The 27,201-nt window shown below is 38.6% G+C and overlaps 1 protein-coding gene across 1 annotated transcript in view; it reads right to left on the reverse strand.

Moving 5' to 3' along the window:
- Window positions 1–12,902: 12,902 nt before the first annotated feature.
- Window positions 12,903–27,201, reverse strand: part of LOC132300849 (uncharacterized) — a 52,830-nt gene continuing 38,531 nt past the window's right edge. Inside the window, exons 8-14 of the mRNA XM_059798104.1 lie at window positions 25,390–25,563; window positions 24,839–24,894; window positions 24,692–24,749; window positions 13,753–13,873; window positions 13,563–13,673; window positions 13,312–13,466; window positions 12,903–13,229 (exon numbers count right to left, since the gene is read on the reverse strand). Coding sequence (XP_059654087.1) covers window positions 13,348–13,466; window positions 13,563–13,673; window positions 13,753–13,873; window positions 24,692–24,749; window positions 24,839–24,894; window positions 25,390–25,563 — 639 coding nt within the window. The 3' untranslated portion in view covers window positions 12,903–13,229; window positions 13,312–13,347. The remainder of the gene's footprint in view (window positions 13,230–13,311; window positions 13,467–13,562; window positions 13,674–13,752; window positions 13,874–24,691; window positions 24,750–24,838; window positions 24,895–25,389; window positions 25,564–27,201) is intronic.

Below are 27,201 nucleotides of genomic sequence, written 5' to 3' on the forward strand. Positions count from 1 at the left end.
GTGTGAAAAACGATCTTGGATATATCCTCATCCTTAACCATCAACTGATAGTAACCCGATCTCAAATCAATCTTTAAAAAATAAGTGATTCCCTTCAACTGATTAAACAAGTCATCAATCCTAGGCAAAGGATACCTGTTCTTGATCGTGACATGGTTCAGCTTATGATAATCGATGCAAAGTCTCAAAGACCCATCCTTCTTCTTCGCAAAAAGAACCGGTGCTCTCCATGGTGAAGCACTTGGACAAATAAAGCCCTTATCTTTCAAATCATCCAACTGACCCTTCAGCTCATCAAGCTCTGCCGGTGCCATATGGTACGGTGCCATAGAGATAGGTGTTGTACCAAGAATGACATCAATGGCAAAAACAACTTCCCAAAGAGGAGGAAGCTCCGTTAACTCCTCTGGAAAGACAGTAAAAAACTCGTCTACAACTACTAGAAAAACACGGCCCAAGCTGTTGTCCTCCTCAGCTAGTAGGCTAGCCAAGTAAGACCTATGGCGACTCCAGTCACCAATACTAAAAACAATCACCGGGTGGGAATTACTCCGATCTCCCACGAAGTGAAAACAGTCTCCCTCAGGAGTACAAAAAGTCACTCTCCCGCGGAAGCAATCGATTGTAGCACAAAAGAAGGATAACCAATGCATCCCGAGAATGACGTCAAAACTCGTCATGTCGAAAACAACAAAATCGAACTCTAATGTCCGCCCAGCTATCTCGATAGCATAACCCCGAAAAACACGGTTCAAAAATATTGGACCCCTTACTGGTATGTCAACACAAAGGAAACTATTCCGCAGTGTGACTTCCAGCCCCAATGAATATGCAAATGACGCAGAAATGAAAGAATGTGATGCACCAGTGTCAACAAGAACCCGTGCCCAAGAACTGAAAACTGGAAAGATACCTCGAATTAAAGAGGTCCCTGCGGAAGCATCTGCCTATGGAAGAGCATAGGCTCGCCCCTGAGCCTCTGAGCCCTGCTGTGAACTGCCATGATAGCCTAACTGATATGAAGAAGCAGTAGGTGTAGAGCCCCTAACTAGATAAGTGCCAACTGGCGCCACTGGCTATGGTGCCTGAGGAACTCTGAAACCAGACTGAACCACTGCAGATTGTGCCGGAGTGGCTTGTGACCCTATGCCACTCTGTGTCCCGCCTTGTAATTTTGGACACTCCCTCCTAAAGTGACCTGGTTACTTGTAATAATGACAAGCTCCGCGAACCCCCTTTGTCGAAGCTGTAGGCTTGCTAGCCTGGGACTGACTGGCCTATGGCTGAAGCTGTGGACAACGAGGCTTGATATGCCCCGGCTGCTGACAATGGTGACAAATCACTCCCTGGGCTGACCCCGAAAATACTGGAACTGTAGGTGCAGACCGAGCCTGTTGTGACTGTCCTTGAGTACGTGAACTGTCCCCGGCCTTAGCCTTCTTCCACTGGCCCCAACAGATACTGATGAAGCCTCTCCACGAGACTGCTTATATGATGTGACGACCCGAATTTTTTAACTTGGTGCGTTAGTGATGAACTAAAAATTGACCCGGTAACGGGTCCGAAATGCAGAAGCAAATGATAAACCAAAGTCTTTAGAAATATAAAACATCTCTAAGACACCAATGTGACCTTCCATGAGGTCACGAAACGGACAAAATTCGTGAATTAAAGTAAACAAAAGAACAAACGAGAGTCAAAACGGACAAAATTCGTGAATTAAGGGGCAAAACGGTCAAGTCATAAGAAAAAGGAGAAACTTGACTCTAAATAAGTCAAATAAGGTGAATACAACCTAATCTAATAATTTCACAACATTCCAAGAGGTTCTAAGACTTTTGGACATGAATCCCACAAAATGCCTTTTCTCAGTTTAAGCGAAAACTGACACCCTCTCACTAAAACCTGAATAACTCCCATTGTGATTTGAATCTGAGAATGTATTTAGTACCATTGGAAAGATGACTCAAAAACCATGAATTTAGGCTCAAGAATCATCCTATTTGGGTTAGAAATGAAGAAGTTATGGCCGTTTGAAGTTGGAACAACAGTGCTGAAACTCAACAGAAGCAAATCTCGGGATCTAGCTATTTCGGTCGACCGAAATGACCCATCGGATGACTGAAATGACCCATCGAACGACCAAAATGGACAAAATTTCAGCTAAAAACATGTTTTTAAGGCTTGGTTGGTTCAAAAGACCAAAATGAGCCATCGGTCGACCGAAATGACCCTGAAAGCTGAAAATGGCCACTGGAAAGTGAGTTTTTGATACTCACTCAAATACCAAAAGCCATCAGTCGACCGAAATGAAGTTTCGGATGACCGAAATGACTCAAAAAGCTACTACCAAGCTTGAAAAAGGGTCCTAGGTCCCTTTCTAAAGTGGTGCAAGCATCCCACATGATCCATGCATGCTTAAAAACATTCTTTAGCCTCAAAAGAGCATCCACAACATGCTAAACAAATGAAAACTTAAAACATGCTTTAATGCATGAATTTCTTTATAAAAACTCATAATTTATCCATAGATAGTTCAAAAGTTAAAGCTTAAGAGTTTTGTGAGATATGAGTATGCACGCAAACGTAAAATGACATTTAAGACGAGTTCCAATGGTCCGCAACCTCAAAAGATCCCAAATGCAAAATATGACCTCTCTATGGCCAAAAATGCCTAAAATTTCATAAAATGGAACTAAAATGTGAGACTTAAAATGAAATGGTGTTTGGCCCTTGGCCACACCTCAAGAATGATCATAGAAACCCTATGAAAGAAACAGAATGAATCTCCCACACCCGATGCAAAAGTTATGAAACAATGACTTAGCATTTTTAACATTTTCATAACAAGCCTTGAAAACAAAAGTGTAAAAAATTCAAGTTACATGTTATTGGCCCATAGCCTTAACTCATATATGTCAAATACATTAAAAGGAGTGTACTTAGATACACTTTACATACATGGAATCAAAGAATACAAATCTTGATACATAAGGTTACAAAAAAAGGCATTTCATGCTAACACTTGCATGAAATGGAAACTTAAAAGCTATAAGCCATCCAAAGAGCAATGACCACCACGAACCAAGTCTTTAAACCTGAAAAATGTCCCCACAACGTGGGTGAGTAACATAAAGCTACTCGTAGGAGATGAGTATGCATCGACCTAGCATTTTACAATTATATCACCTTAAGGTGAAACATGTCAAAGAGGCTCATGCCACCTAACGTCTATGTCACAATGAAACTCAGGGAGCATCATAAGCTACTCATGCAATTCAATTGAACAATGGCATACAAGTATACATGCTTAAGTATACTAAACAATGTTAAAACATGTTACACGACATACAAGCATACATTTCCAAGTATACTAAACCATATTGAGATAAGTCATGCAATATCTAGGCATCTCTACATAAGTATGCATTTAACATGGAAAAACTTATGAATCAAGTACACAACACAAGTATACGAAACTAATAGGATTTCGCATATGACAAGTATACATAGTACAAGTATACTAAATGAAGTTTAACTCACGGAGCAAGTATACTAATTCAAGCATACTAAATAGGGTTCAAATATCCAAAGCAAGCATCAATTCTCAAGATACAAATAATCCATGATTAACAACTTGAAATTAAATGCAAAAAAACAAATAGTGGAAAGACTAGGACATGTGATCGCTAGACTAAGCAAGTATTTTCGGGTAATTATGACCCATAAGGTACCACCTAGTGCGCACTTATGACTTAGAAGACTCTAGTCTTCGTACTAGAGCTAAACCCTAGCCATCACATAAAGTATGTCCTCACAAGCTTTCTAAAACCAATAAGTTCAAAACTTATACAAAATCAAATGCAAGTTACCACATTCCATGCACAAGTAAGATTGAATTCACACAACTCATGTCCTAGAATTCAAGTCTAAATAGCATATGACAAGTCATGCCTTCAATATGCAATTTATACACAAAGCAAGAATATTTTACAATAATTGAGCTACATTAGCATCCTAAGCCACAAGTACTATATAGGTCACAATTTAGTATCAAGCTTTCAAGGTAAACAATTGTAATATTCTAACATGCTATATACCTACACAAGATATATTTAACAAGCTATTCAAGACAAAGATATCACATGTCATGCTAAGTCAAATTACCATCTTTAGAGACCACAAGTACTAATTCTACAACAAGTTAGTAGCATGCTCATAAGGTAATTAATTAAACTACATTTCATGAAATTATCACCTTAACATGAAAGTCCCTAGATTTCAATTCAATTCCAAGTAGGCTCAAATTAACATATGTTAAAGTTTATAACATAGTCTTTACATATTTTATACCCAAAATCAATTTAAGTGACTACAACACTTAAAATAAAATTAATTAAATTAATTAATTAATTTTCCTCTAGATTTCCAAACATATCCAAATGTCCTCAATTTAATATATGTTAAAGAACTCATTAAGGCCTACTTTAATATCATAGTACAAGTTGATTTCATGCTTGATACGACTATGTGAATTAATCTTTCACCAAAGATAAATATTAAATAAGTTTTGCAATTCTTATTCAAATGCTCCAAATTTAATATATGTTAACTATCATACCAAGGCCTAATTTACTAGCATGCCACAATTTAATTCTAAACAACATGCATCCATGTGAATTAAATCTTATACAAAGAAATAATTAGATTAAATCTCTAAAACTTGAACAAGGCATGCTAACAAGTTGTATATGCTCATAAAACATTCAATACAACATTAATATAAACCTAAGACATCCCCTACCTCAATTTGAGATGAAAACTCAAATCCCCACCAAAAGAAAAGTGCTCCGAATCCGACGATACTCTTAGGTTTTGTCGGGGACAATGCCGTGAACAAGAATCCCTAAGAAGCCCCATGAAAATCACAACCTGACCTCAAAACCAAACTCAAAATTTGGCCAAAAACGGGTTCTAATAAGGGCAAAAGATGCGCGTCGTCAAGGGGAGCAACAAACGTTAAGGCCAAAGACTTTTCATCAAGGAAAAGTGGACCAAAAGAGGAGAGAGAAGATGGCAGCCATGGCTGCCATGGTTTCTGGCCAGAAGAGAGGAGAGAGAAAGCAAAATATCTAATTTGTCTTGTCTCTCACCCTATTTATAGAAAAACCCTAAAAGTGCCTTGAAAGGGCCCCGTCAGGTCCGGAAAAGTGAAATTTTAGCAGACGTGCTCAAACGGCAAAACTCCGTAAAAAAAAAAGATTCAAAATGAGAAAATATGAACAACGGAAGAAACAGCGTCGAAAAATGAGTCCCGAGCAGAGAGATATGCCCCAAACAAGTTTGGCGGCAACCAGGTCCAGAAACCCTGAAACTAGAGAAAAATGACCAGAACGGAATTCTAAGAGTGTACGAAACTAGAGAAATGTGAAAATGAATCCCGTACGAGGATCCAGGCTTCGGACGAGATATTTTACAATAACTTTCGTTAATTGCACAATGGCCCCTACAAAAGGGGTTAACTACAAAACTGCCCCTGAATTAAAATATCTTCCAAAAGATATTTTCTTAGATACCCCTGAAATAAAATATCCTCAAAAGATATTTATGAAAAACACCTCAAGAAAAGAAAAAGATTCTAAAGAATTGTGCATCCATGCCCCTATAGACACCGGGAGCAACCAGAGTACTGTTCTGCAAAAGTAAAGATACGTGTTTCGTGGAAACCAATTAGAATGAAGATACGTGAAGTCAAAAACCAACTCCAAACATAAAGAGTGAGGTTACTCCAACCAAGTGACAAACAGGGAAAAGACAAAATAGAGAAGAGGACAAAACAGGGAAAAGGACGAAAAGTGAACAGTGTCGAAAAACGAAAAATGTGGAAATGACTCGGTCCTCAAACGAACTTGTCAATCCAAAGAAAAGAGTCTTAGAAACCATTTCCGAGCGCTCGAGACGACACTAAACGACGAGAAACTGAACTCAGAAAAGAAATTTTAAAGAAAAAAATTCATCCGTGAAATTATGAGGAAAAAGAAAAGGAAGGAAATGACCGGGTCATTACATATAAACCCTTGATCCTGAGCTGATCTCGGTCCTCTGCCTTAACTAACACTGCTTTCTGCACTACCTCCCCGTAGGTCCTCAAATCCAACACTGAAATCCATAGCCTAATATCAAGATGCAACCCATCTTAAAACTTCCTTGCCCTGAGCTCATTGGTAGCTACCATCTCTGGTGCATAACGGGAAAGAGAAGTGAAGCGTGTCTTATACTCAATGACACTCATCCTACCCTGATAGAGACCTGTGAACTGCACTCTCATGTCCTGCCTCATAGCCCTCAGAAAGAAGCGGTTGAAGAACAATGTCCTGGACTCCTCTCAAGTCATCACCTCCACATCGTGGATATTGTTCATGGACCTCCACTAGATATCGGCATCTCCCATGAACATAGAGATAGTTAAGGAGATCCTCAATCAGTCTGTAGGTACTACCATGCTATCGAGCTTGCGTACCATGAGATCAAGCCATGTCTCTGAAGCAAGCGGATCCATGCTCCCTACAAATTGGTTGATTTTAACGCGTCATAACTTCATGAAATAGTCCAATGCTTCATTAGCAACTAGTGCCAGTGCTGGTGCTGGTACCGGAATGTGCATCCCTGCAATATGCTGATGAAATATCTGCTGAATGGACTCTGACATCCCCAGAGCCACTCCCTATGGGATCTGCTCCTCATAAGTCGGCGCTCGTGGTGGATTAGGATCCATGCCACGAGGTCGAGCCCTGGGCCTCCCTGGACCCCATGCGAACCCGGTGTCTGCAACCTGCTCCTTAACCTACTCCTTAACCTGTTCATCCACTCCGACGTGTCGAAAAGACACTCCGCGAGTCAAAACTATGGTGCTACACATATAAGGGATAAGGTCAACAACAACGCAAGTCGTTAAGACCTAATGCAACTATGCCATGAATGCACGAAACAAGTATCACATAATAGAAGCAAGAAATGTATGCAACATACAGTCATGCTATCATATACAAGCATATACAACACGTTAACGCTCGACAAACATATACACATGCTAAGGTATATAAGCACATACAACATGCTAAAACAGTTAAGGTAGACTCCTAAACATACTGCCACATAAGTACGTAGACATGTTATCAAACCAAGCACGTAAACATATTATAATACCAAAATAGGTTAACAAGTAGCGTATAAACATATCAAAGCAAATCAACGAAAGCATGATATACACCCAAAACCCGTCGTCCAAAGGTTTTCAAACCTAGGAGCTCTGATACCACTTGTAATGACCTGAGTTTTTATTCAACCCGGCACGTCAGTGATGACCTGAAAGTTAACCCGGTAACAGATCTGAAATGCGAAAGCAAAAGATGAACCAAGGTCTCTGGGGATACAACACATCCCTAGGACACCAATGTGACCCTCAATGAGGTCACGTAACTCAAACAAAATGAATGCGAAAGCGATGTTTCAAAAAGGGACAAGAATGAACCTAGGGGCAAAATGGTCATTTTAAAAGTGAAAGTGGGTACTACCGATCATACCATTGGAAAGACAATAAAAAAATAATAAACTGAGACTCAAGAATCACTTGATTCGGAGTCCAGACGAAAACGATATGGCTAACGGAAGAAAAATGGTCAAAATAGTCAACCCATGAACATCTAACCGGTTAGGAGGCAAAAATAGAGGTCACGCATTCTGCCCAAGCACACGTAACCGATTACGAGAAGTCTACTACTCGCACACTTGTACTAAAATCAACAAAAAACCTGGCAGCAGGGTTTTTGAGGGCCAAGATGACATTTTCTGAAAAAACACAAAGAAGAAACCCCCCTCAAAATTGAGTTTTCTACCTAGCAGTGTGAACGAAAATGAAAAAACACACTGTGAAATACCCAAAATGCCCCTTGATCAAAAAGGGATAAAAACTCAAGAAAATGCAACTTTAAGTTTTTATTCCATCAAGAATGGTATTGTGTGCCAAAATAAACATGTACGCATGCTTAATATGATGTAGTAGATGCGCTACAATGGCCTACGGTCTCATGGCATGTCATATGCAAAATATGACTCTTTAATGCATTAAATCACATATCTTCCATAGGCAACAATGAAGTTAAACTAGCATACATGTCATATAAGTGTCTTTGGCCCTTGGCCTCATTACATATACATCCAAAGAGTGTCAAAAGGTGCACTTAAGTACACATTACATGGATTGAACATTAAATACATGTTTTGTCAAAATAAACCAAAATGGAGCATGATATGCTAACAAGTGCATATTCTAACACAACAAAAATACTCCAAGGCATCACAGCAACTTAGGGATGTGATGCATCCCAAAAGAAAGGTTCTTTAGCTGCAAAATAACCCAAACAACTAGGGTGAATAATCAAGTTACTCGTAGGATGTGGTGCATGCGTATACCATATAGTTTCAAGTATACCAAACATAGATCATCGCAAGAGTACATTCCACCTAACGTTTATGTTCTCAAGGTACTCTAAGGGATCATCTCAAGCTATACAAATATTTAAAATGATAACCACATAGCATCTAAGTATACGTGAACAAGTACACTAACCGCATTGAAACTAAAATCACCAAATCACAAGTTACAAGAAATCCATGATTTACAACTTGGAATATAATGCGAAATCAAATAATGGAAAGACTAGGATATGTGGCCACGAAACCATACAAGTTATTTCGGGTAATTACGACCCACAAGGTACAACCTAATGCGCACTATGATTTAGGAGAATTCTTATCCTCTGTACTAGAGCCAAACCCTAGCCATCAACATTTCATATCCTCACAAGCTTCCAAAAATCAACAAGTTCATGACATTTATATAATCTCAATGCATGAAACTACCTACCAAACACAAGTAGGGTGAAACCACACAAACCATGCCCTAAGGTTGCATGTCTAGAGTGGCAAGCTAATAATACTACACATTATGCTATATAAATTTAATATTAATGTAGGCCACAATTACTAACCATGCAATATAGTAATTTACTTACAAGTAATTACAAGTGCTACATACAAGATTTTCATACTAGACTTTCAATAAAATTTCCATTACTTAACAACATAAGTGCAATTTCAAGATATTCATAATCGACCCTCAATGAAATCACAAGTATTAGGCAAATCATTAAACAATAACCTACCTATATATTTTAATAGTCATATACATGTTTTAATCCACAAATCCTAGGTCAAGCATATAAAATCTCTATTTACATGCAAGTACAAGAATTTAAAAGGCATGTAATCAATATATATAAAGCTCCAATATATATAAAACCCAAAGATGATAAACATACAACCACCCCTACCTCAATAGAGAATTGAAGCTCTATAATCCAAAGTAACCAAACTTAAAATGGAAAACAAAACTAGGGTTATGTAGAGGAGAGTGGGAGGAAGTTAAAGTATTCCAAGCTCAAAGGTCTAGGGTGAGTGGAAGGTGGCCAAAAATGAAGTCAAAAGCCTTAAATCAAGCTTTGCTCTAATGGTGGCTAAGTTAGGGTTTGAGAGGAAAGAGATGGAATGAAATCTAGGTGTAAACCCTAAGCTAAATGTGGTTGGATTCTCCACTCACTATGTGCTCTTGCACTACCTCTCATACACATACAATTGCAAGACTAAATATAGTGCATACACTTGTCATTCATCTAAGGCTCCTTCCTATGTTTAATCCTAAGCCTACACTTGTCATTCATCGAAGCCAATAAGTGGTCCAATCCTAGGCTAACAAATGGGTGAATCCCTACCCTCCATATGTCACAAGATTAAGCCTCTAAGTGGTTCCACCACAAGATCAACAAGTGGAACCATAAGAGTGTGACACTTGTCACATTTTCTGAAAATTGCAAAAAGGTCATTTTCCAAAATATCTTCCAAATTAAATTGCAAAATGGTCCCTAAGACTAAAAATAATTATTTTACATAATTATACTAAAACCCCAAAAGTCAAGAATATCTCGAGCGCCCTGAATTTTGCAATTTAACACCCCCCCCTACCCCCCGGGGGAAAATGTCTGTAACACCTTGAATTTTCATTTGGTTAACTGCTTTTGCAAGATTACCATGTGATATCCTATATTTTTCTCTTTATTTAATTATGCTTAGGTGGGTTTTGTCCTTGTTTATATAATTGGTCTATTTAATTATGTGGGATATTTTGTCAATAGATAGAAATGTGGGAACTTTAGTTGGGGCACTTATGTGATTTACTTAGTTTTGTAGGGGCAGGGCTTTGGAATATGTAAGAGCTATGTAGTGGAATCCATATTTGGTAGGGATTCTCTAATTTCGCTGATTTTGGGAGATTTATTTAAAATCCGTATTTTCTTTCCCTTTTTCTAATTGTTGAATTAGGTTGCTTGTTCTCTTTCTAGCTGGAGGGCTTTATGTTGATCAGTGGGGAAGTGATTGTTATCTAGTAATAATTTTAGGTAATTTTAGTAGAGTTAATTGAATAGAGAAACACTGAATAAATCTTCTCTAAATAAAAACTTAAACTTTTCACAATATATTTCGTTGCACAACTCACATATATATCATATATTTCAGCTGATAGAATCCATATAAAGCCACCAAGAGCAAGATAAAAGAAGAAAAGAGTAAAAGATAAAAATGAGTCCAATAATACAAAAATTTAAAGTTCAAATTTTTGTTTCTAGCTTCGCCCATGCATGCTCTGTTGATGCATCTTTTCTCTCTTCATCCCAAAAGGGGGGTGGCGGCGCTGTCTTTCGCAATTTTTTGGGCCATATTTTGCAGGCGGTGATTTTTTCTCCTTTTCTGCTGCAAGTGCAACCGTTGCTGAAGCTATATGTCTTCGCAAAGCTGTTCTTTGGGCTCTATCATCTTCACTTGTTCAAGTTTGGTTTGAATGCTATTCTTTGAGTGTGGTTCATGCTGTCACGGGAGTTGCTCCTAGGCAATTGATACTCATCCAATTTGCTTTGATATTCAGATGGCGTTTTAGTGATTCTCTTTCTCTTATCTTAGCCATGTCCATAGAAATAGCAATGAGGTTGCTAACGCTCTGGCGAAGCTCTCTCATTCTCACATTCATATGGATATTGTTCTTGGTTTTATTCTTGCCGATATTCTTCACTTTGCGGCCAAGGATTGTTGTTAATGTTTGCTTTGTGGTTGTTTTCTGTTTGAAAGGGTAAAAATAAATAAAAAATGCATGGTCCTAAAAGGCGACTGCGATGGCGTTGGAAAACAGGAAGCCCATAAGCAGTGTTGACATTTCAATTACATACTGAATACAGAAGGTTCCTTCCGCAAGGCAAGGCAAATATCTTCCATAGCGGATGAGTTCCATCCATTAGGTTCTTAGATTTTTTCATAAAACAACTGGGACACTAGAAAACATCTTTAATTACAAATAGACCAAGATCAACCATTAATTAAAGAAGGGGAGAACCCTATTTAGTTTTGGCCATATTTCGATTCTTGTGGATTATGGTGATGGTTTAAAGTACAAACTGTTAGGAAAAGGGAGCAGGTTCAATCATCAACAACGCGGATTTTTTTCATCTGTAAATGGGCTTTGCTGGCTCACAACCCGTTACTTGTTCCTTGTACCTGGGAGGAAAAATATTGTTTCCTTTTATTTGAATGTTTGTGCTTGGTGCTGCAATTTTCACATTGACTTTAAAGCATTTATGAAGTCTTTGGAGAAGAGGGAAGAGCAGAAAGGGAGCTGAATTGCGAGTTGCTGATCATCTCGATCGATCGAGTACGGGAGGAAAATTCTTCAATTCTCATAATAAAGTCTTCTTAAAAGGCTGTCCGTCCGTGGTGCACTCAAATGATTAGCCTTGTGTACAATTTCTGACCACTTTGGCAGCCTATGGGTGAAGTATAAATAGAAGATCAAATCATTTTTAGAACGGGATTGAAATTAGATTACACTTTGGGGATCAAATTGGGAAAAGCTCTCTACTTTATCTCTCTAGGGTTTGCTCTCAAGGTTGAAGAAGAAAGTGAAGTTGAGCATAGGGATGGCAATTGAAGACCGGCTAAATCTTCACTTAGGGCTTGGATGAGCCCTAAGCTTGTGTAATTGCATCCCTTGTCTTTCATTTTTGGGGATTTATAAGTTGTATAAGTTGCTTAGTCTTGTGGATTCATACTTGGTTGTACCAAGCTTTGTATTGCTATATTATTCTAATTAATCTTCAAATTGACTACATGTAGTTGATAGTTTATTGATCCTAACATTGAGTACCTTTTATAATTGTATTTAATGATGGCCATGCATTAATTTGATGAATTATGCTATAGTCCCGAGGGCTTCAACCCTCGACCTTTTATATGTACATCTCCTAAGGTAGTTGTGGCAATTCGTGTCAGGACATGGGTATCTTGTTAAATGGATCGACACGATTATTAATCGTGTTAATAAATCTTAATACGAACACGACACAATTATTACATAGATAACACGACACGACATGCGTAACCTGTTTAATAAATGAGTCCAGACTTGATACGACACGAAATACACGTTTAAGTCATTTCTAACCCGAACAACGCTAGAATAATAAGGTGTTAACAACCCATACCATTCTAAATTCTATTTCTAACTTGTAACGTTAAACTAACTAATTAAGAATAGTATGCTCCCTAAATGCATAAACCAGATGGGACTAACACCCATTGTTCATTTCTAAAAGAGGGGTCGACTCTATTAAACTACGAGGGAAGCTAAGGAAATGAGGAGAAGAGGTATTTTTATAATATCTTTCCATTTCTCTCTCTCCATATGGAAAAGACTCAAGCAAATAAGGCCATTTCTTTTTAAAACTTAGAAAAACACAAAATAACTTTTAACTCATAAACTTTTTTTAACTCAATTGGAAAATTTCTTACACCATTAAAAGGATAAATACAATCAACTAGGAACAAAAACCTCATGAAGTTAAAAGCCAGCTACAGACCCCAAATACAGCAACTGGCAGCTCTGCTTCAGTCCAGAATCCTAGCTCCTGAACAAGGTCAAAATCATCAGCGTCTATCACTCTATCCCTCTATCCCACTTCAATTTGAAGCCAACTTCCATAAACCATTCTGTCACATTACAACGAACCGAAGAAGATGCACCACCAAAGTCCTTTCCACTATGGAGTCTCTGAAGCATTTCAGTACTCCTAACACAGCAAACAATGCACTTCACGACATGTGCAGAGAATATCTAGTTGATTTAGAGAAAGTGCTCAACCAATCACATACCTCACACTAATTTTATACTTTGTAATCAATCTTAAGTCATGTCCAACACATGTAAAATAGTCCTTCTAGAGATCCAAGCCATGCCCCCGAGCTATGGTTTCGACCATATAAATAATCTCTGTAGTCTTGCCTTTCATCTTGCACTCCAAGAAGCCCTGTCATGTTAAGAATAAAAACTTTTAAATGGAAAAAGGAACTTAAATCAAAAGCATTTTATTCAATAGAATGAAAGTGCAAGTGGTAGACATTACCTTCAGTCCTTGGCCAGCACACAATTGAGGGGACAGAGTTCATAAATTTATCCTCAAAGAGAAGTTTGCCAGACTTGATACTCCAAAGCCGTATATAGCAGTCTTCTCCACCTAGGGGCAAATATTTTGGTACATAAGCTAAAAAATCTAAGAAATTACTTAGAAATTAATATGTTATAAAGGTATGCACCTGACATAAAATATTTCTCGGATGGGTCAACACCAAGCTGTATACGAGAATGGGAATTCACATTCCCATCATAAGATTGTACAGCCCCTCTCTGGATGAGACGATGGTCATAAAGCTTAATCTGCATCAACGTGAATGCTTTACTGTTTTAATCGGGGACTTCGGGCAAAAATGAAATGAAGTCCCAGACAAGTTTACGACAAAGTATAAAATACAGGACAAACTACAATGACCTCCCCTGAGGTTTGGCATAATGCAAGTAAACCTGAGGTTTGCATATTTTTTGCAATGCGTCCCCCTGAAGTTTGCCTCATTTTGCAAAGACTTCCCCTCCGTACAAAAATTGATACTCTTTGTCAGAAAATTTAGTTGAACGGACCAAAATGCCCTTCAAATAAATAGAAAAGACCCTAATACCCTTATTATGTTATTAAATTACAAAAAAAAAATATTCTAAGAGACAAAGTTGACCTTTTCTCTCTCCCTTTCCTTTCTCTCTCCATTCACCCACCACCACCACCACTAACTCCATTGCCATTTCCAAACCCGGACCCTTACAAGATTCAATTAAGCTTTTACAATTGTATGAAAATTCAATGTTCATCTCAAAATGAGTTGGTGTTGGTGGTGGCAAGTGTATTGGTGGTAACCCCAAATTTAATAGATTACTTTCCCTAAACTATATATATATATATATATATAACTTTAGATATACATATATACGCACTGGTAGGAAGTTGAAGGAACCCCACTTGTAGGAAATTAAACAAACCTTAATGAAGTTTGAAACCCACTAAGCACCATAACCATTACCACCACCACCAAGCAGCATCACCTCTACTGCCTCCTCCACAATCACTGCCACCACCACCATTAATTTCTTTCTTTTTTTAATTCTAAGCTTGATTCAAATCTGTCAGTTTTAAGGCATTTGAATCTGAAGATATGAATTTTTTTTGTTCCTCCACCCTTGAAAATTAAAGGCCTCTACATCACCTGTATGTAAGAACATCATAGATCAGGCTGGTAAACAGAGATGACGCGCCAACTACTTGGTGGGGCCTAATCTGGCTTTGCTTCGCCTCCGTCGTTGGCTCCGGCATCTTCAACCTCACCGGAAAATAAGCTCACAACTGTCGGACCCTCTCTGTGCTGCTCTCGTACGCCGCCTCTGCCTCTCTGCGCTGTGCTATTTGTATTTTGCTACGCCGAATTTGCGATCTACATTCCCATCACATATGGGTCTTTCTCGTATCTCCTCATCGAATTGGGTGATTTCGTTGCATTCATCGTTGCAAGTAAGTTTCTTTTGGAGTCTATAATTGTTGATCAGCATTTGGCAGCAATTTGTGGAGGTAGAGAGAAGAAGAGAGATGGTGGTGTGGTGGTTGCTGCAGCGGCCATGGAGTGGGTGGAAAGAGAACAAAATCTGACTTAAAAGAGAGAAAATTGTGGGGTTGCAAGTGTAGAGGGCAAAATTGTCATTTGACTTACTTAAATATTTTGACATTTTTAGTAATATAATAATGAGGGTAGATAAGTAAATTTACAACAAAATCTGACTTGGGGAGGTGTTTGCAAAAAAATAGCAAACCTCAGGTTTAGCTGCATATAGTCCAAACCTGGGGAGGTCATTGTAGTTTGCCCAATACATAAAGATTACAATCAGGGTGCTTAGAAAAGGTGTTGAGAGGAGAAGACCAGGGACGGACCTAGTTCTTGACATCATTTTTGCACTATTCATCCAAAATTTTATCACCACCCCAAACAATGCCTAGATTTACGGATTACGATAAGACGACCCAAAAGGTTTAAAATAGAATAATAAAAAGGAATTTCTACTTTAATTCATAATGAATATCCAATTTGTTAAATCATATGGATTTAACAAATTACCCTTTGACCCTTCACCATCACCATCACCATCACCTTGTCAATGCCACCAGAACAATTGCCATTTGGGGTTAACAAGAAGAATCATTCTCCAACATTCCACCCTAAGTAAGATGTTAGTTGGATGATAGGAATAGAAGCTCAGAAATGAAATTCTATTACCAGGGAGGGGTTACCTAGTAATGAGATTCCTAATGTCATTCAATCTCCAATGTTTATATTCATTCTATTTTGGTGTACTATATATTAATGAAAAACAATTCAGGTAGCTAGGTCACTCAAGCCACAAAAAGTTCAAAAGAAAAGTAACAAAAAAAAAAAAAAAAATTATTTAAAAAAGATGTAAAGGACTTATACTACAATGAGCAAAGGTGAATTTTTTACTTATTAAGATCCAATTCCAAAAATTGGCCTACATTCCTCGCTTGGAATAATTTAAATTCGAATTATAAGATCACAAATTGGACTATATTTGAATTTAAGCAGATTTGATCAGATAAGCATTCAAAGTTGATTAAATGTTTTTTTTTTTTTTTTTTTTTTTGCCAATAAATGATTAAATGTTATACATATGTAGTTAAGAATTTATATATTTCATTTGCATATATATAATGTTTGTATGATACTAAACTTCATTAAATACCAAGAATACTCAATTAATTTAGATTTAAAATCATAAAATATAATATCAATATAGATTCAAAGTTTCATAAGTGTGAATCTGTAACTATATTTGAACTAGGGGAAAGAACAAAAAATACCCCCATGGTTCACATTTTGTGCACATAACACCCTTATTAGTTTATATTGTGTATATAAATCAATATTGTATTTAAATATATATTGCATACACATGCTTGTATTTAAATATATATATGCCCCTTGAGCATATATAAATATATATTGCATGCACATAGATATATATACACACACAACTACACATGATTTTTACTCGTTCTCTAAAACACCCTCCCTCTCGCTCTCTCGTTTGCTTCACTGCTCCTCATATACACATGCTCGTAACACTGGGTTCATTGGAGATAGGGGATAAAAGGTGGCAGTGAGGAGATTCCACTGTCGGCAGCGGCCGGGATGGTGGAGCGGCAATACTCGATGGCCAAGGTATCGGCATCACCTTATACAGATACATGTTTTTGTGAGATATATATTTTGTAATTGGCTAATTTCGGTGTCAAAACAAGTCTGATCGAGTTGTATTTTCAAGTTTCAAATTCAAGATCGAGATTGGCTACGGAATTGAAAAGTTGTTCATGTTTTATAAACTGAGACCTACGAAAAAAGGTATGAACAATACTTTAGGAAGTTGAGTTAAAGGTTAGGACACTTTACATATATGGTAGTTTTTTAGAGTTTCCAAAACAAAGATTTTTCCAACTGTTTAAACCTTCTTATCTGAATCTGTCATTTGGGAATCGGTACCAACATATCTTACCGGTTCAAGAACACTACTTTGAATCCTTTTTATTCTGGACACTCTTAATCGGTTCCAGAAGTGGCTACCGGTTCAGAATGCTTCTGCAGATTAGGTATCAGTTTCTTGTTCTGTCTAAATTTCCTATTTGGTATGGGTTTATTTCCAAAAGACCTATGCACGAAATTTACCTCTTTCCTATGCATATCTAGGACTTTGAAAATCTATATAAACCTTGATTTACATCTAGGTTGATACGTTTTTTACATCTAGGTTGATATGGCCTTATGATAAGTACACGGCTCATTAATATCCTCTACTCTGCCACACTAAGTGCATAAACAACCGAATCAGCATGTGAAAACCCATACTTCTCAGGTGGCCTAAAATCCCTCCTAGGCCTATCTCTAGCCACACTATACTGTTGCAACTGTGCATCTCCCTCACAGCTCGAAATTGCACCTGCTTGTGAGTCGACCGAACAGGACTATCCTCTAACTGAACCTCTACATGCTCCACCTGCTCACTGACACCCCGAGCTTTCCCTGAATCAACTACCTCCCTCTGCGGAGTAAGCATTACAGATTCATGAAAGGTCACACCCCTGCTAACAAGTATCTTCTTTCCTGAAGCCACTGGGCACCATAATCTGTCTCCCTTGACCCCAAGCTAATAACCAAGAAATATGCATTTCTTAGCCCTCGGTTCAAGCTTCCCCTCATTCACATGAGCATACGTTGGACACCCAAATATTCTCATATTATTGTAACTAGCAGGAGAACCAGACCATACCGTCTCTGGAGTCTTACAATTGATAGCAGTCGATGGAGATCGGTTCACCAAGTAACTAGCTGTAGAAACAACTTCAGCCCAAAACGCTTTGTCTAACCCTGCATTAGACAACATACACCGTGCCCTCTCCAATAGCATTTTGTTCATCCGTTCTGCAACTCCACTCTGCTGCGGAGTCTTCCTCACTGTGTGGTGTCTCACAATCCCATGAGTCTTGTAGAACTCATTAAATTCTCCATCACAAAATTCCAAGCCATTGTCTGTCCTCAAGCGCTTAATCTGTTTTCCTGTCTGCTTCTCAATCAAGGTTTTCCACTGCTTGAATGTAACAAAAGCCTCATTCTTGTGCTTCAGAATTTAAATCCAAACTTTCCGAGAAAAGCCATCAATCAGCATCATTATATATCTACCACCACCATGTGAAGTAACCTAAGAGGGACCCCAAAGATCAGAATGAATATAATCCACCGTACCTTTGGTCCTGTGAATTCCTGTACTGAACTTCACTCTGCACTACTTCCCAAAGACACAATGCTCACATAAATCTAGTTTCCCAGTTTTCTGACCACCAAGCAAACCCTGAACACTCAGAACATCCATCCCCCTCACTCATATGCCCAATCCGCATATGCCACAATCTGGTAGTATCTGAATCCGGATCCGAGAACGATACAACAACTAAACCCGTGATTATGCTACCCTGCAGAGCATATAAATCATGCTTCTTCAGTCCCTTCATCACCACAAGAGCACCCTTGGAAACCCGAATGACTCCACCTCCAGCCTTATAAGTGCACCCGATGGAATTCAGCATACCAAGGTAAATCAAATTCTTTCTCAGTTCTGGTACATGCCTGACATCAGTCAGTGTTCTCACTATGTCATCATACATCTTGATTCGAATTGTACCGATACCTACAACCTTGCACGCTGCATCATTCCCCATCAGAACTTCCCCTCCATCAATAGATCGATAAGAGGTAAACCAGTCCCTGTTTAGACAAGCATGAAACAAGCAACCCGAATCAAGAATCCACTCATCGCAAGAGCTACCGACTGAAATTATGAGAACATTACCACCATCTGAATCATTACCCTGTGCAATAGCCACATTTTCAATTTCAGAGGATTTTACCTTTCCCTTCTTACGCAACGGACAATCCTTTTTGAAGTGCCCTTCCTTATGACAGATGAAGCATCTTAACACCTTCATTTTGTTCTTAGACTTAGAACGACCTTTGCTGCCAGACCCTCCCTTCTGATTCGTTCTCCCTCTAACAAATAACCCCTCTGCCAAACTTTCTGTATTGCCCTCAAACGCCCTTTTCTGCAACTCCTTAGAATTTAGAGATGCCTTCACGTCTTCCATGGACAAGGCAGTTCTACCATACATCATTGTATCGACAAAGTTCTCATACGAGGGTGGTAGAGAACGCAACAGAATAATAGCCTGATCTTCATCCTCTAACTTGACATCAATATTATTCAAGTCCATGATGATACTATTTACCTCGTCAAGATGGTCTTTCAAAGACGAACCTTCATGCATCTAAAGAGTGAACAACTGCTTCTTTAGATATAAGCGATTTGCAAGAAGATTTCGTCATATACCGGGAACTTCTGCTACAGCCCATCTGCCGTAGTCTCTCCAGCAACCTCTCGCAGAACCTCGTTACTCAAGCACAACAAAATCATACTGTGTGCTTTCTCCATAACCTCATCTTTGTCCTTGATCTTTTCTAACAATGCATCCTTCCCCTTCAGCGCCTTAGATAACCCTTGTTGAACCAACAAAGCCTACATCCTAACCCGCAACAGGTTGAAATCGTTTATGTCGTTAAACTTCTCGATTTACAGAAACTTAGACGACATCCCTGCTTCGAACCAAAAGCTCTGGTACCAGTTTGTTATGACAAACGCAACGAATCCAAGTTAAATCAAGAATCACGATAGAAAAGTAAACACACCACACAAAGATTTGTACGTGGTTCGGCAACAGCCTATGTCCACGGTCGGAATCCGGTGAAAGTTTTCACTATGTGTAAAATCAGATATTACAAGATTTCAGCCTCTCACTCTGTTTCTATATGACTTCCAGAGTCTCTCTCCCTCAATCTCTTCAGTCTCAACCCACAACATATGTACCTAATTATAGAGTTACAAACATAATTCCTTGTTGGACAAGGATTACAATTCCTTAGAGGCCAAGACTTGTCAAATAAGAAATTATCTAATAGAATATAACTCTAAAATAGAATCCTAATTAGAATAGGAATTTAGGACACAATTTCTAACACTCTCCATTGTGATAATTAGGCAGCTATTCATATTACTAGCAATCCAGTCTACCATGAGAGGACTAAACACATTGAAGTAGATTGCCATTTTATTCGATCTAAAGTTGACTCGAATGAGATTGTTACACCTTTTGTTCCTTCTGGTAGGGTAGCTGGTAGACATCTTCACTAAGACGCTTCCCAAGAACTCTATTGATTCCATATGTAGCAAGCTGGGAGTTATTGACATTTACTCTCCAGCTTGAGGGGGAGTGTTGTACAGTATTGTATGAGTTGTCACATTGTACAGTATTGTAAGAGTTGTCACACGTGTACAGTTAGTATTGTATGAGTTGTCACCTACCCTTCATTACCGTATATAGAATTACCATGTATAGGGTTTACTTGTTCTCCACTTGCCTACTCCCGTAGCTTCTCCTATATAAACACCATTGTATTATTGTATTACTCACTCAATAAGATATATGTTTTCATATACTCTCTCTCTCTCTCTCTCTCTCTCTCTCTCTTTCAACAATTCTTAATGACTGGTTTTTCTCTTCTTCTCTATAATTGCCTCACTTAGTCAATTTGTTCGAAAAAAGGGGAGAAAGATGGATAAGTAATTCAGGGGGGATTTATATAATTTTATTCTATTAAACTTTCACTGGTAGTTTTGCTTGATGAATGTGCAGGAAATTAGGTTAACTTTTATCCGGATAAGAGAAGAGAATAGGAAAAAATTTCCGTGATTAAATTCAAGTTGTAATCTGCTTTTTCTGCTTGAGTAGATTATATTTGTTTTTAGGGTTTGTCACGAAATTGGCAAAGGGGGAGATTGTGAGATATATATTTTGTAATTGGCTAATTTCAGTGTCAAAACAAGTCCAATCGAGTTGTATTTTCAAGTTTAAAATTCAAAATCGAGATCGGCTACGAAATTGAAGAGTTGTTCATGTTACTTTTAATCCGTGTACCCGTGTCCTATAATTTGATACATAGATGGATCCGACCTCTAGATACATACCTGTGTCCGACACCCGTACCTGAGTCCATGTAACATAGCTTTCAGGATCTCAAAACGAAGATGACAATTGGTGGCAGCATTGCGAAAAATGGTCTATATTACTTGAATTGTGAGTCGCCTACTCGTGGTATTGCTCTCCATTCACAGGTCTCTGCCACTGCCCAACAATGGCATTATCGATTGGGTCATCCGTCCTTGAGGTACTTGAAGTTTGCCCTTCCTTCTCTTGGGTCAGTGCCTACTTTAGAATGTGAGTCGTGTCCATTAGGCAAGCACCATAGAGTCTCATTTCCTCCCTGAGTTGATAATCATTGGTCTTCTTTGTTTGAATTGTTACATACAGACATATAGGTCCTGCTCGGCATGTTAGTCGGTCAGGTTTTTCATATTTTGTTACCTTTGTTGATGACTATTCAAGGATGACTTGGATGTTTTTAATGAAAGATTGTTCTGAGCTTTTTCCTATCTTTCAATTATTTTTTAAAGAAATTGAGGTCCAGTTTGGATGTGTTATACGAACTTTACAATCTGATAATGCCATGGAATATGTCAAAGGTGCTATTTCTCAATTCTGTGACTCTCATGGCATTTTGCACCAAACGTCTTGTTCTTATACTCCTCAACAAAATGGTGTTGCAGAACGAAAAAATAGGCATTTAATTGAAATAGCTCGAACATTAATGATCCATATGCATCTTCCCAATGCATTTTGGGGAGATGCCGTTTTAACTACTTGCTATTTAATTAATCGTATGCCATCTTCCATTCTTAACTGGAAGAGTCCTTTTTCCATTGTTTTTCCTACCCGTCCATTATTTGCATTTATGCCTCGTGTTTTTGGCTGTGTGTGCTTTGCTCATGTATTACGTCCTGGCACCGATAAATTGTCTCCCCGTGCCATTAAATGTGTCTTTATTGGTAACTCTCGAACTCAAAAAAGTTATAAATGTTGGGATCCTAGCACTTATAGTGCTTTTGTGTGTATAGATGGTACCTTTTTTGAGGACACTTCTTACTTCTCTTCATGTGGTTCGTCCTTAAATACTGATTTGTTGCTTCCATTGCCTATTGTGTCTACTTCAACTGAGTATGTCACACCACAACCCCTTCAAGTGTATAGTTGACGACTGCAGGAAGCTTCCCACCAATTGCCTACTTCTCGTGAGGTCCCTCCTCCTACTGAGGATCTCCTTATTGCCGTACGCAAAGGTACTCGATCCTGTGTTACTCCACATCCCATTTCTAACTTCGTCTCTTATAATCATGGATCACCATCTCTCTTGCTTTTTATCCCAATTGTCTATCACTGTTGATCCTAAGAATTTGCAGGATGCTCTTTCTAATCCAGATTGGCGACAAGCAAAGATAAATGAAATGTATACCCTTCATCATAATGGGACATGGGATCTTGTTCCCTTACCTCCCGGTTCCAAACCGGTTAGTTGTAAGTGGGTCTACACTGTCAAATATCTCCACGATGGTTCTATTGAGCATTTGAAAGCTCGACTTGTTGCAAAGGGGTACACCCAGACCTATGGTGTTGATTATGATGAGACTTTTTCCCCTGTTGCTAAGATTTCTTCTATTCGGGTACTTATTTCCATTGCTACCAATTATCACTGGCCGTTGTTTCAATTAAAAGTGGAAAATGCCTTCTTACATGGTGTTGAAGAAGTTTATATGGAGCAACCACCTAGGTTTGTTGGTCAGGGGGAGTATCGTCACACTGTTTGTCGCCTTAAAAAGGCTCTGTATGGATTGAAACAATAACCTTGGTTTGGAAAATTCTCTGAGGCGGCATTAGAATTTGGTCTTAGCAGATGCCAGACGGATCATTCGGTATTTCACTAGCGCACTAAAGCTGGCTTCATTTTTCTTGTGGTGTATGTAAATGATATTGTGATCACAGGTGATGGTTCTGAAGGCATTGCTAAGTTAAAGTTGTTTTTACAAAATTAGTTCCACGCTAAAGACTTGGGTAAACTTAGGTATTTCTTGGGTATTGAAGTTGCTAGTTCCAAGGAAGGTATAAGTTTATCTCAATGAAAATATGTGTTGGACTTATTAGAAGAAACGGGTATGTTAGGTGGTCGTCGAGTTGATACTCCTATGGATCCAAATACAAAACTCGTGTCTGATGAGGGTGATCTATTTAATGACCTAGGCAGATATCGTCACCTTGTTAGGAAATTAATTTATCTCATTACCACTCGACCTGATATTTCATATGCAATTAGTGTCGTAAGTCAGTTCATGGGAGCTCCTAGAATGCCACATTGGAATGTTGTTCTTCGGATTATCCGATATCTCAAGCAAGTTCCAGGTTTTGGGTTGCTATATAAATCAAATGGTCATCTCAGGGTGGAAGGTTTTTCAGATGCTAACTGGGTTAGTTCTCCTTCAGATAGGAGATCTACTACAAGCTACTGCACATTTGTAGGAGGAAATCTTGTTACATGGAGAAGTAAAAAGCAAACAATAGTAGCTCGATCTAGTATTGAAGCTGAGTACAGGGCAATAGCCCATACCACTAGTGACTTGACATGGATACAACATTTTCTAAAGGAACTTGGGTTGATAGTTGAAGCTCCTATTCCTTTATTTTGTGACAATCAAGCAGCTGTTCACATTGCATCAAATCCTGTGTTCCATGAGAGGACCAAACATATTGAAGTTGATTGTCACTTCATTCGAGAAAAAATATTAAGTGGGAGCATCTCTACTCCATTTCTGAAGTCTTTGAAGATCAATTAGCTGATATGTTTACCAAAGCAATGGATCATAATCGGTTAAGGACTATCTGTTCTAAGCTAGGATTATTTGATATATATTCTCGAGCTTGAGGGGGAGTGTTGGAACATTTATGTATATATATATATACGTTGGGCAGATTTGTAATTTACTTATAGTTTGTGGCCTTAGTATAGGGTTTTAAAAAAAGGATAATGGGCTTGAAAAACGTGGCCATTAGATGTCTCCTATTTGTAGTTTGAATCACGTAGAGGTAGGGAGTGGATTACCAGCATCTTGGTGGGGCTAATGCACTCAATCTTTGTGGCTCATCTCAAATCTACGTGAAGACCTTTTGCCTTTTCCCAAATCTAACTGAATTGTCAATAACAATAATGCATCCACAACATAAAAGTGAAGCAGAACAGAGACAGAATTCTGACTCGGACCTCCATCCTTGCAAACCAAACACAGCCTAACTAAAATCCGTAACTCTATAGTACCCACTATAACTTCTGAATTCTGATTGGTTCCAACAGGCCCCTCCAACTAGTGTAAAATATCCTAAGACAGCTCCTCACTGGAAAGAAATTTTACCAAACCTTATGACTCATGCCAAACCTTCAAGAAACCCTATAGAATGACTTCCAGAATTTTACATAAATTGTTCACAATAAACTTATGAAAGAAAAAGTGGCAAGTGCCACCATGCTAGAGCTCAGATAATTAGATTCTACTGCACAGGAACATGTTTTAGTATCTAAATTTTCATGATGTATGAAAACTAACCGATCCATCCATGGAGCTTGCAAGGAAGTACTGGTCATACAACTGAAGTGAGACTAAACTACAATTTCAGAACCAAAGTAAGAGCTGCAATAAGTAAAATAAATGAATAAAAAACTAGCTTAATAAATGTTATAAAGGCTTACTAACCAGGAAATAGATGAAGGCATAAAAATGTTATGAGTGTGATATATGTTCCCTTTCAGCTGCACAAATGAGACACTGATCCATCAGCAATAAGCAGACTTTCATTGCACAGAGCAATTCTAAGTAAGTGCCTTTGGAAAATTCAGGAGTACATAATATTCACGAAATAACATGGTTTTGTGCAAATTTTATTAGAACTTTGATGTAAATGTAAACTGTTGTGTCCAGAAGTTCCAAGAGTTAGCTCATCAACAGCTCACGAAGCTAAAGAGAGAACTAACTAAGCAGAAGAAGAGTGCTGTTTCAATTTCAAAATTATAACTATTGTAATACAATTCAAGGATGGACAAAAAAAAATAAATAAATAACAATTCAAGGGCCAAGGGTTGTAATTGATTCTAGGACAAACACATATTTAAGGGTTCATAGCAAAAAAATCACTTAGATCAAACTATTGTTGCAAAATCACGTTTTAGTTTAAAATAAATAAATAAATCTTTTCCCAGATATGAAGAAAAATAAAAAGAAAAACAAATAACACCAGAAAAACATACCTCAAACCACTGTCTAGAAAATTTTCGATCACTTCTGCTTGAAGGCTCACTGATTCCACAAGAAGGGTAAGAAATTCGATGTCTTGTAAGTCTAGCAGAAAAATCTTCTGGTTTCTGGCGAGCATCAACCGTCACAATTGCTCCATTTCTTAGACCACATAAAACAATGTTACCCTGAAACAAGAAATTAATTTATTGAGTTGCAAGGTGGGATTTGTTTGCAAGGAAGGAGTGTTAATCACATCCACACGTATCGCAGATCCAACTAGTGGGTGTGAAGGGTTTTGAAAAAAAAAATTTGGACTTGTTTTTTATCTATTGCAGTCTCGATTGGTGGTTTTTTTTTTTTTTTTTTTTTTTTTTTTTTGTGTTCGCGGAATTCTGCAACTTCGTCATTCGCGATTCTGGTATGGTCTACTTTGTTGCTTTCTAGGGTTTGTGTGGTGACTGTGTGGTTGTTTTTTTATGCATCTCAGAAGACGGTAATCTTTTTAGTTGAAGATTGTGTTAGAGAGATGGTTCTCTACGTATTTTGTTGATGCTTTTGTTTATGAGGATTGTATACCCAGAAACTACTTGATAAAATGTTTGGCTCAGAGGTGACTTCAAAAGAAGTTGGGTCTTCTCCTAGTCTGACTCCAGTATTGGGAGGTAGTAGTGATCACCATCCAGGCCCTTGCATTACAACTGTTAGGCTGGACGAGATGAACTATATGGAGTGGGCTCAATCTGCTCATACGCATATCACTGGTCATAGGATGATTGACCATATCGAAGGGATTGTCACGTATCCCTCCAAGAAAGATCCTGAATTCAAAGAATGGAGTGCAAATAATGCACTAGTTATGACACGGTTGTTGTAGTCAATGCAACCACAGATCAGCAAAGGATTTCTGTTTGTGAAAACAGCTAAAGAGCTATAGACGGCTGTAGAAGAGATGTATTCCTTGGATTCAAGTAGGAAGACCAAACTCTTGCTACATATTACCACACTCTACATAGTAAATGGGAAGAGTTAGATCACTACCAAGACTACATACCTGTGTGTGCAGCTATTGTTAAAGCATTTCATGCTATGGTAGAAAGGAATCAAATCTATGATGCTGTGTTTGGTGTGCACGAATGGAATAGAATGCCCATTCCAATCATTCATTTGTTTGGTACGCAATTTAAAGTGGGAATGGCCATTTCATTAGAATGAAAATCCATTCCAGAGAATGAAAATCCATTTCATAACTAAACCTATGGAATGGCCATTCCATTCCCATGTAAATTTTTTTTAAAATCAACTTGCCAAAAAAACCCTTATGTTCCAAGTCCATAAATCACCACCATCTTCCACCATAACCACCTCCACCTTTCACCACCACCACCACCACCACTACCAACGCCTTCCACCACCGCCACCACCTTTCACCACTGGCACCGCCTTCCTTTGCCCCAACCATTGCCACCGCCGCTACCTTTCACCACCGCTACTGCCGCCACCTTCCACCACCACCACTACCGCCTTCCACCGCCACCACCACCACCGCCATCACCTTTCACCACCTTCCACCACCATCGCCTTTCACCACAGCCACCACCTCCCACCACCACTGCCGCCACTACCTTTCACCACCGCCGCCACCTTTCACCACCATCACTACCTTCTACCACCACCGCTACCGCCTTCCACCAGCACCACCTCCTTTCACCACCGCCACCGCCTTCCACCACCATTGCCGCCTCCACCTTTCACCGCTGCCGCCTCCACTTTCCACCACCGCCGCCACCGCCTTCCACCACCATTGCCGCCACCGTCTTTCACCA

This window comes from Cornus florida, unplaced genomic scaffold (genome assembly GCF_030987335.1).
Source record: "Cornus florida cultivar Cherokee Brave unplaced genomic scaffold, ASM3098733v1 CherokeeBrave_3.0.0_Hap2_Chr03, whole genome shotgun sequence".
NCBI lineage: Eukaryota > Viridiplantae > Streptophyta > Magnoliopsida > Cornales > Cornaceae > Cornus > Cornus florida.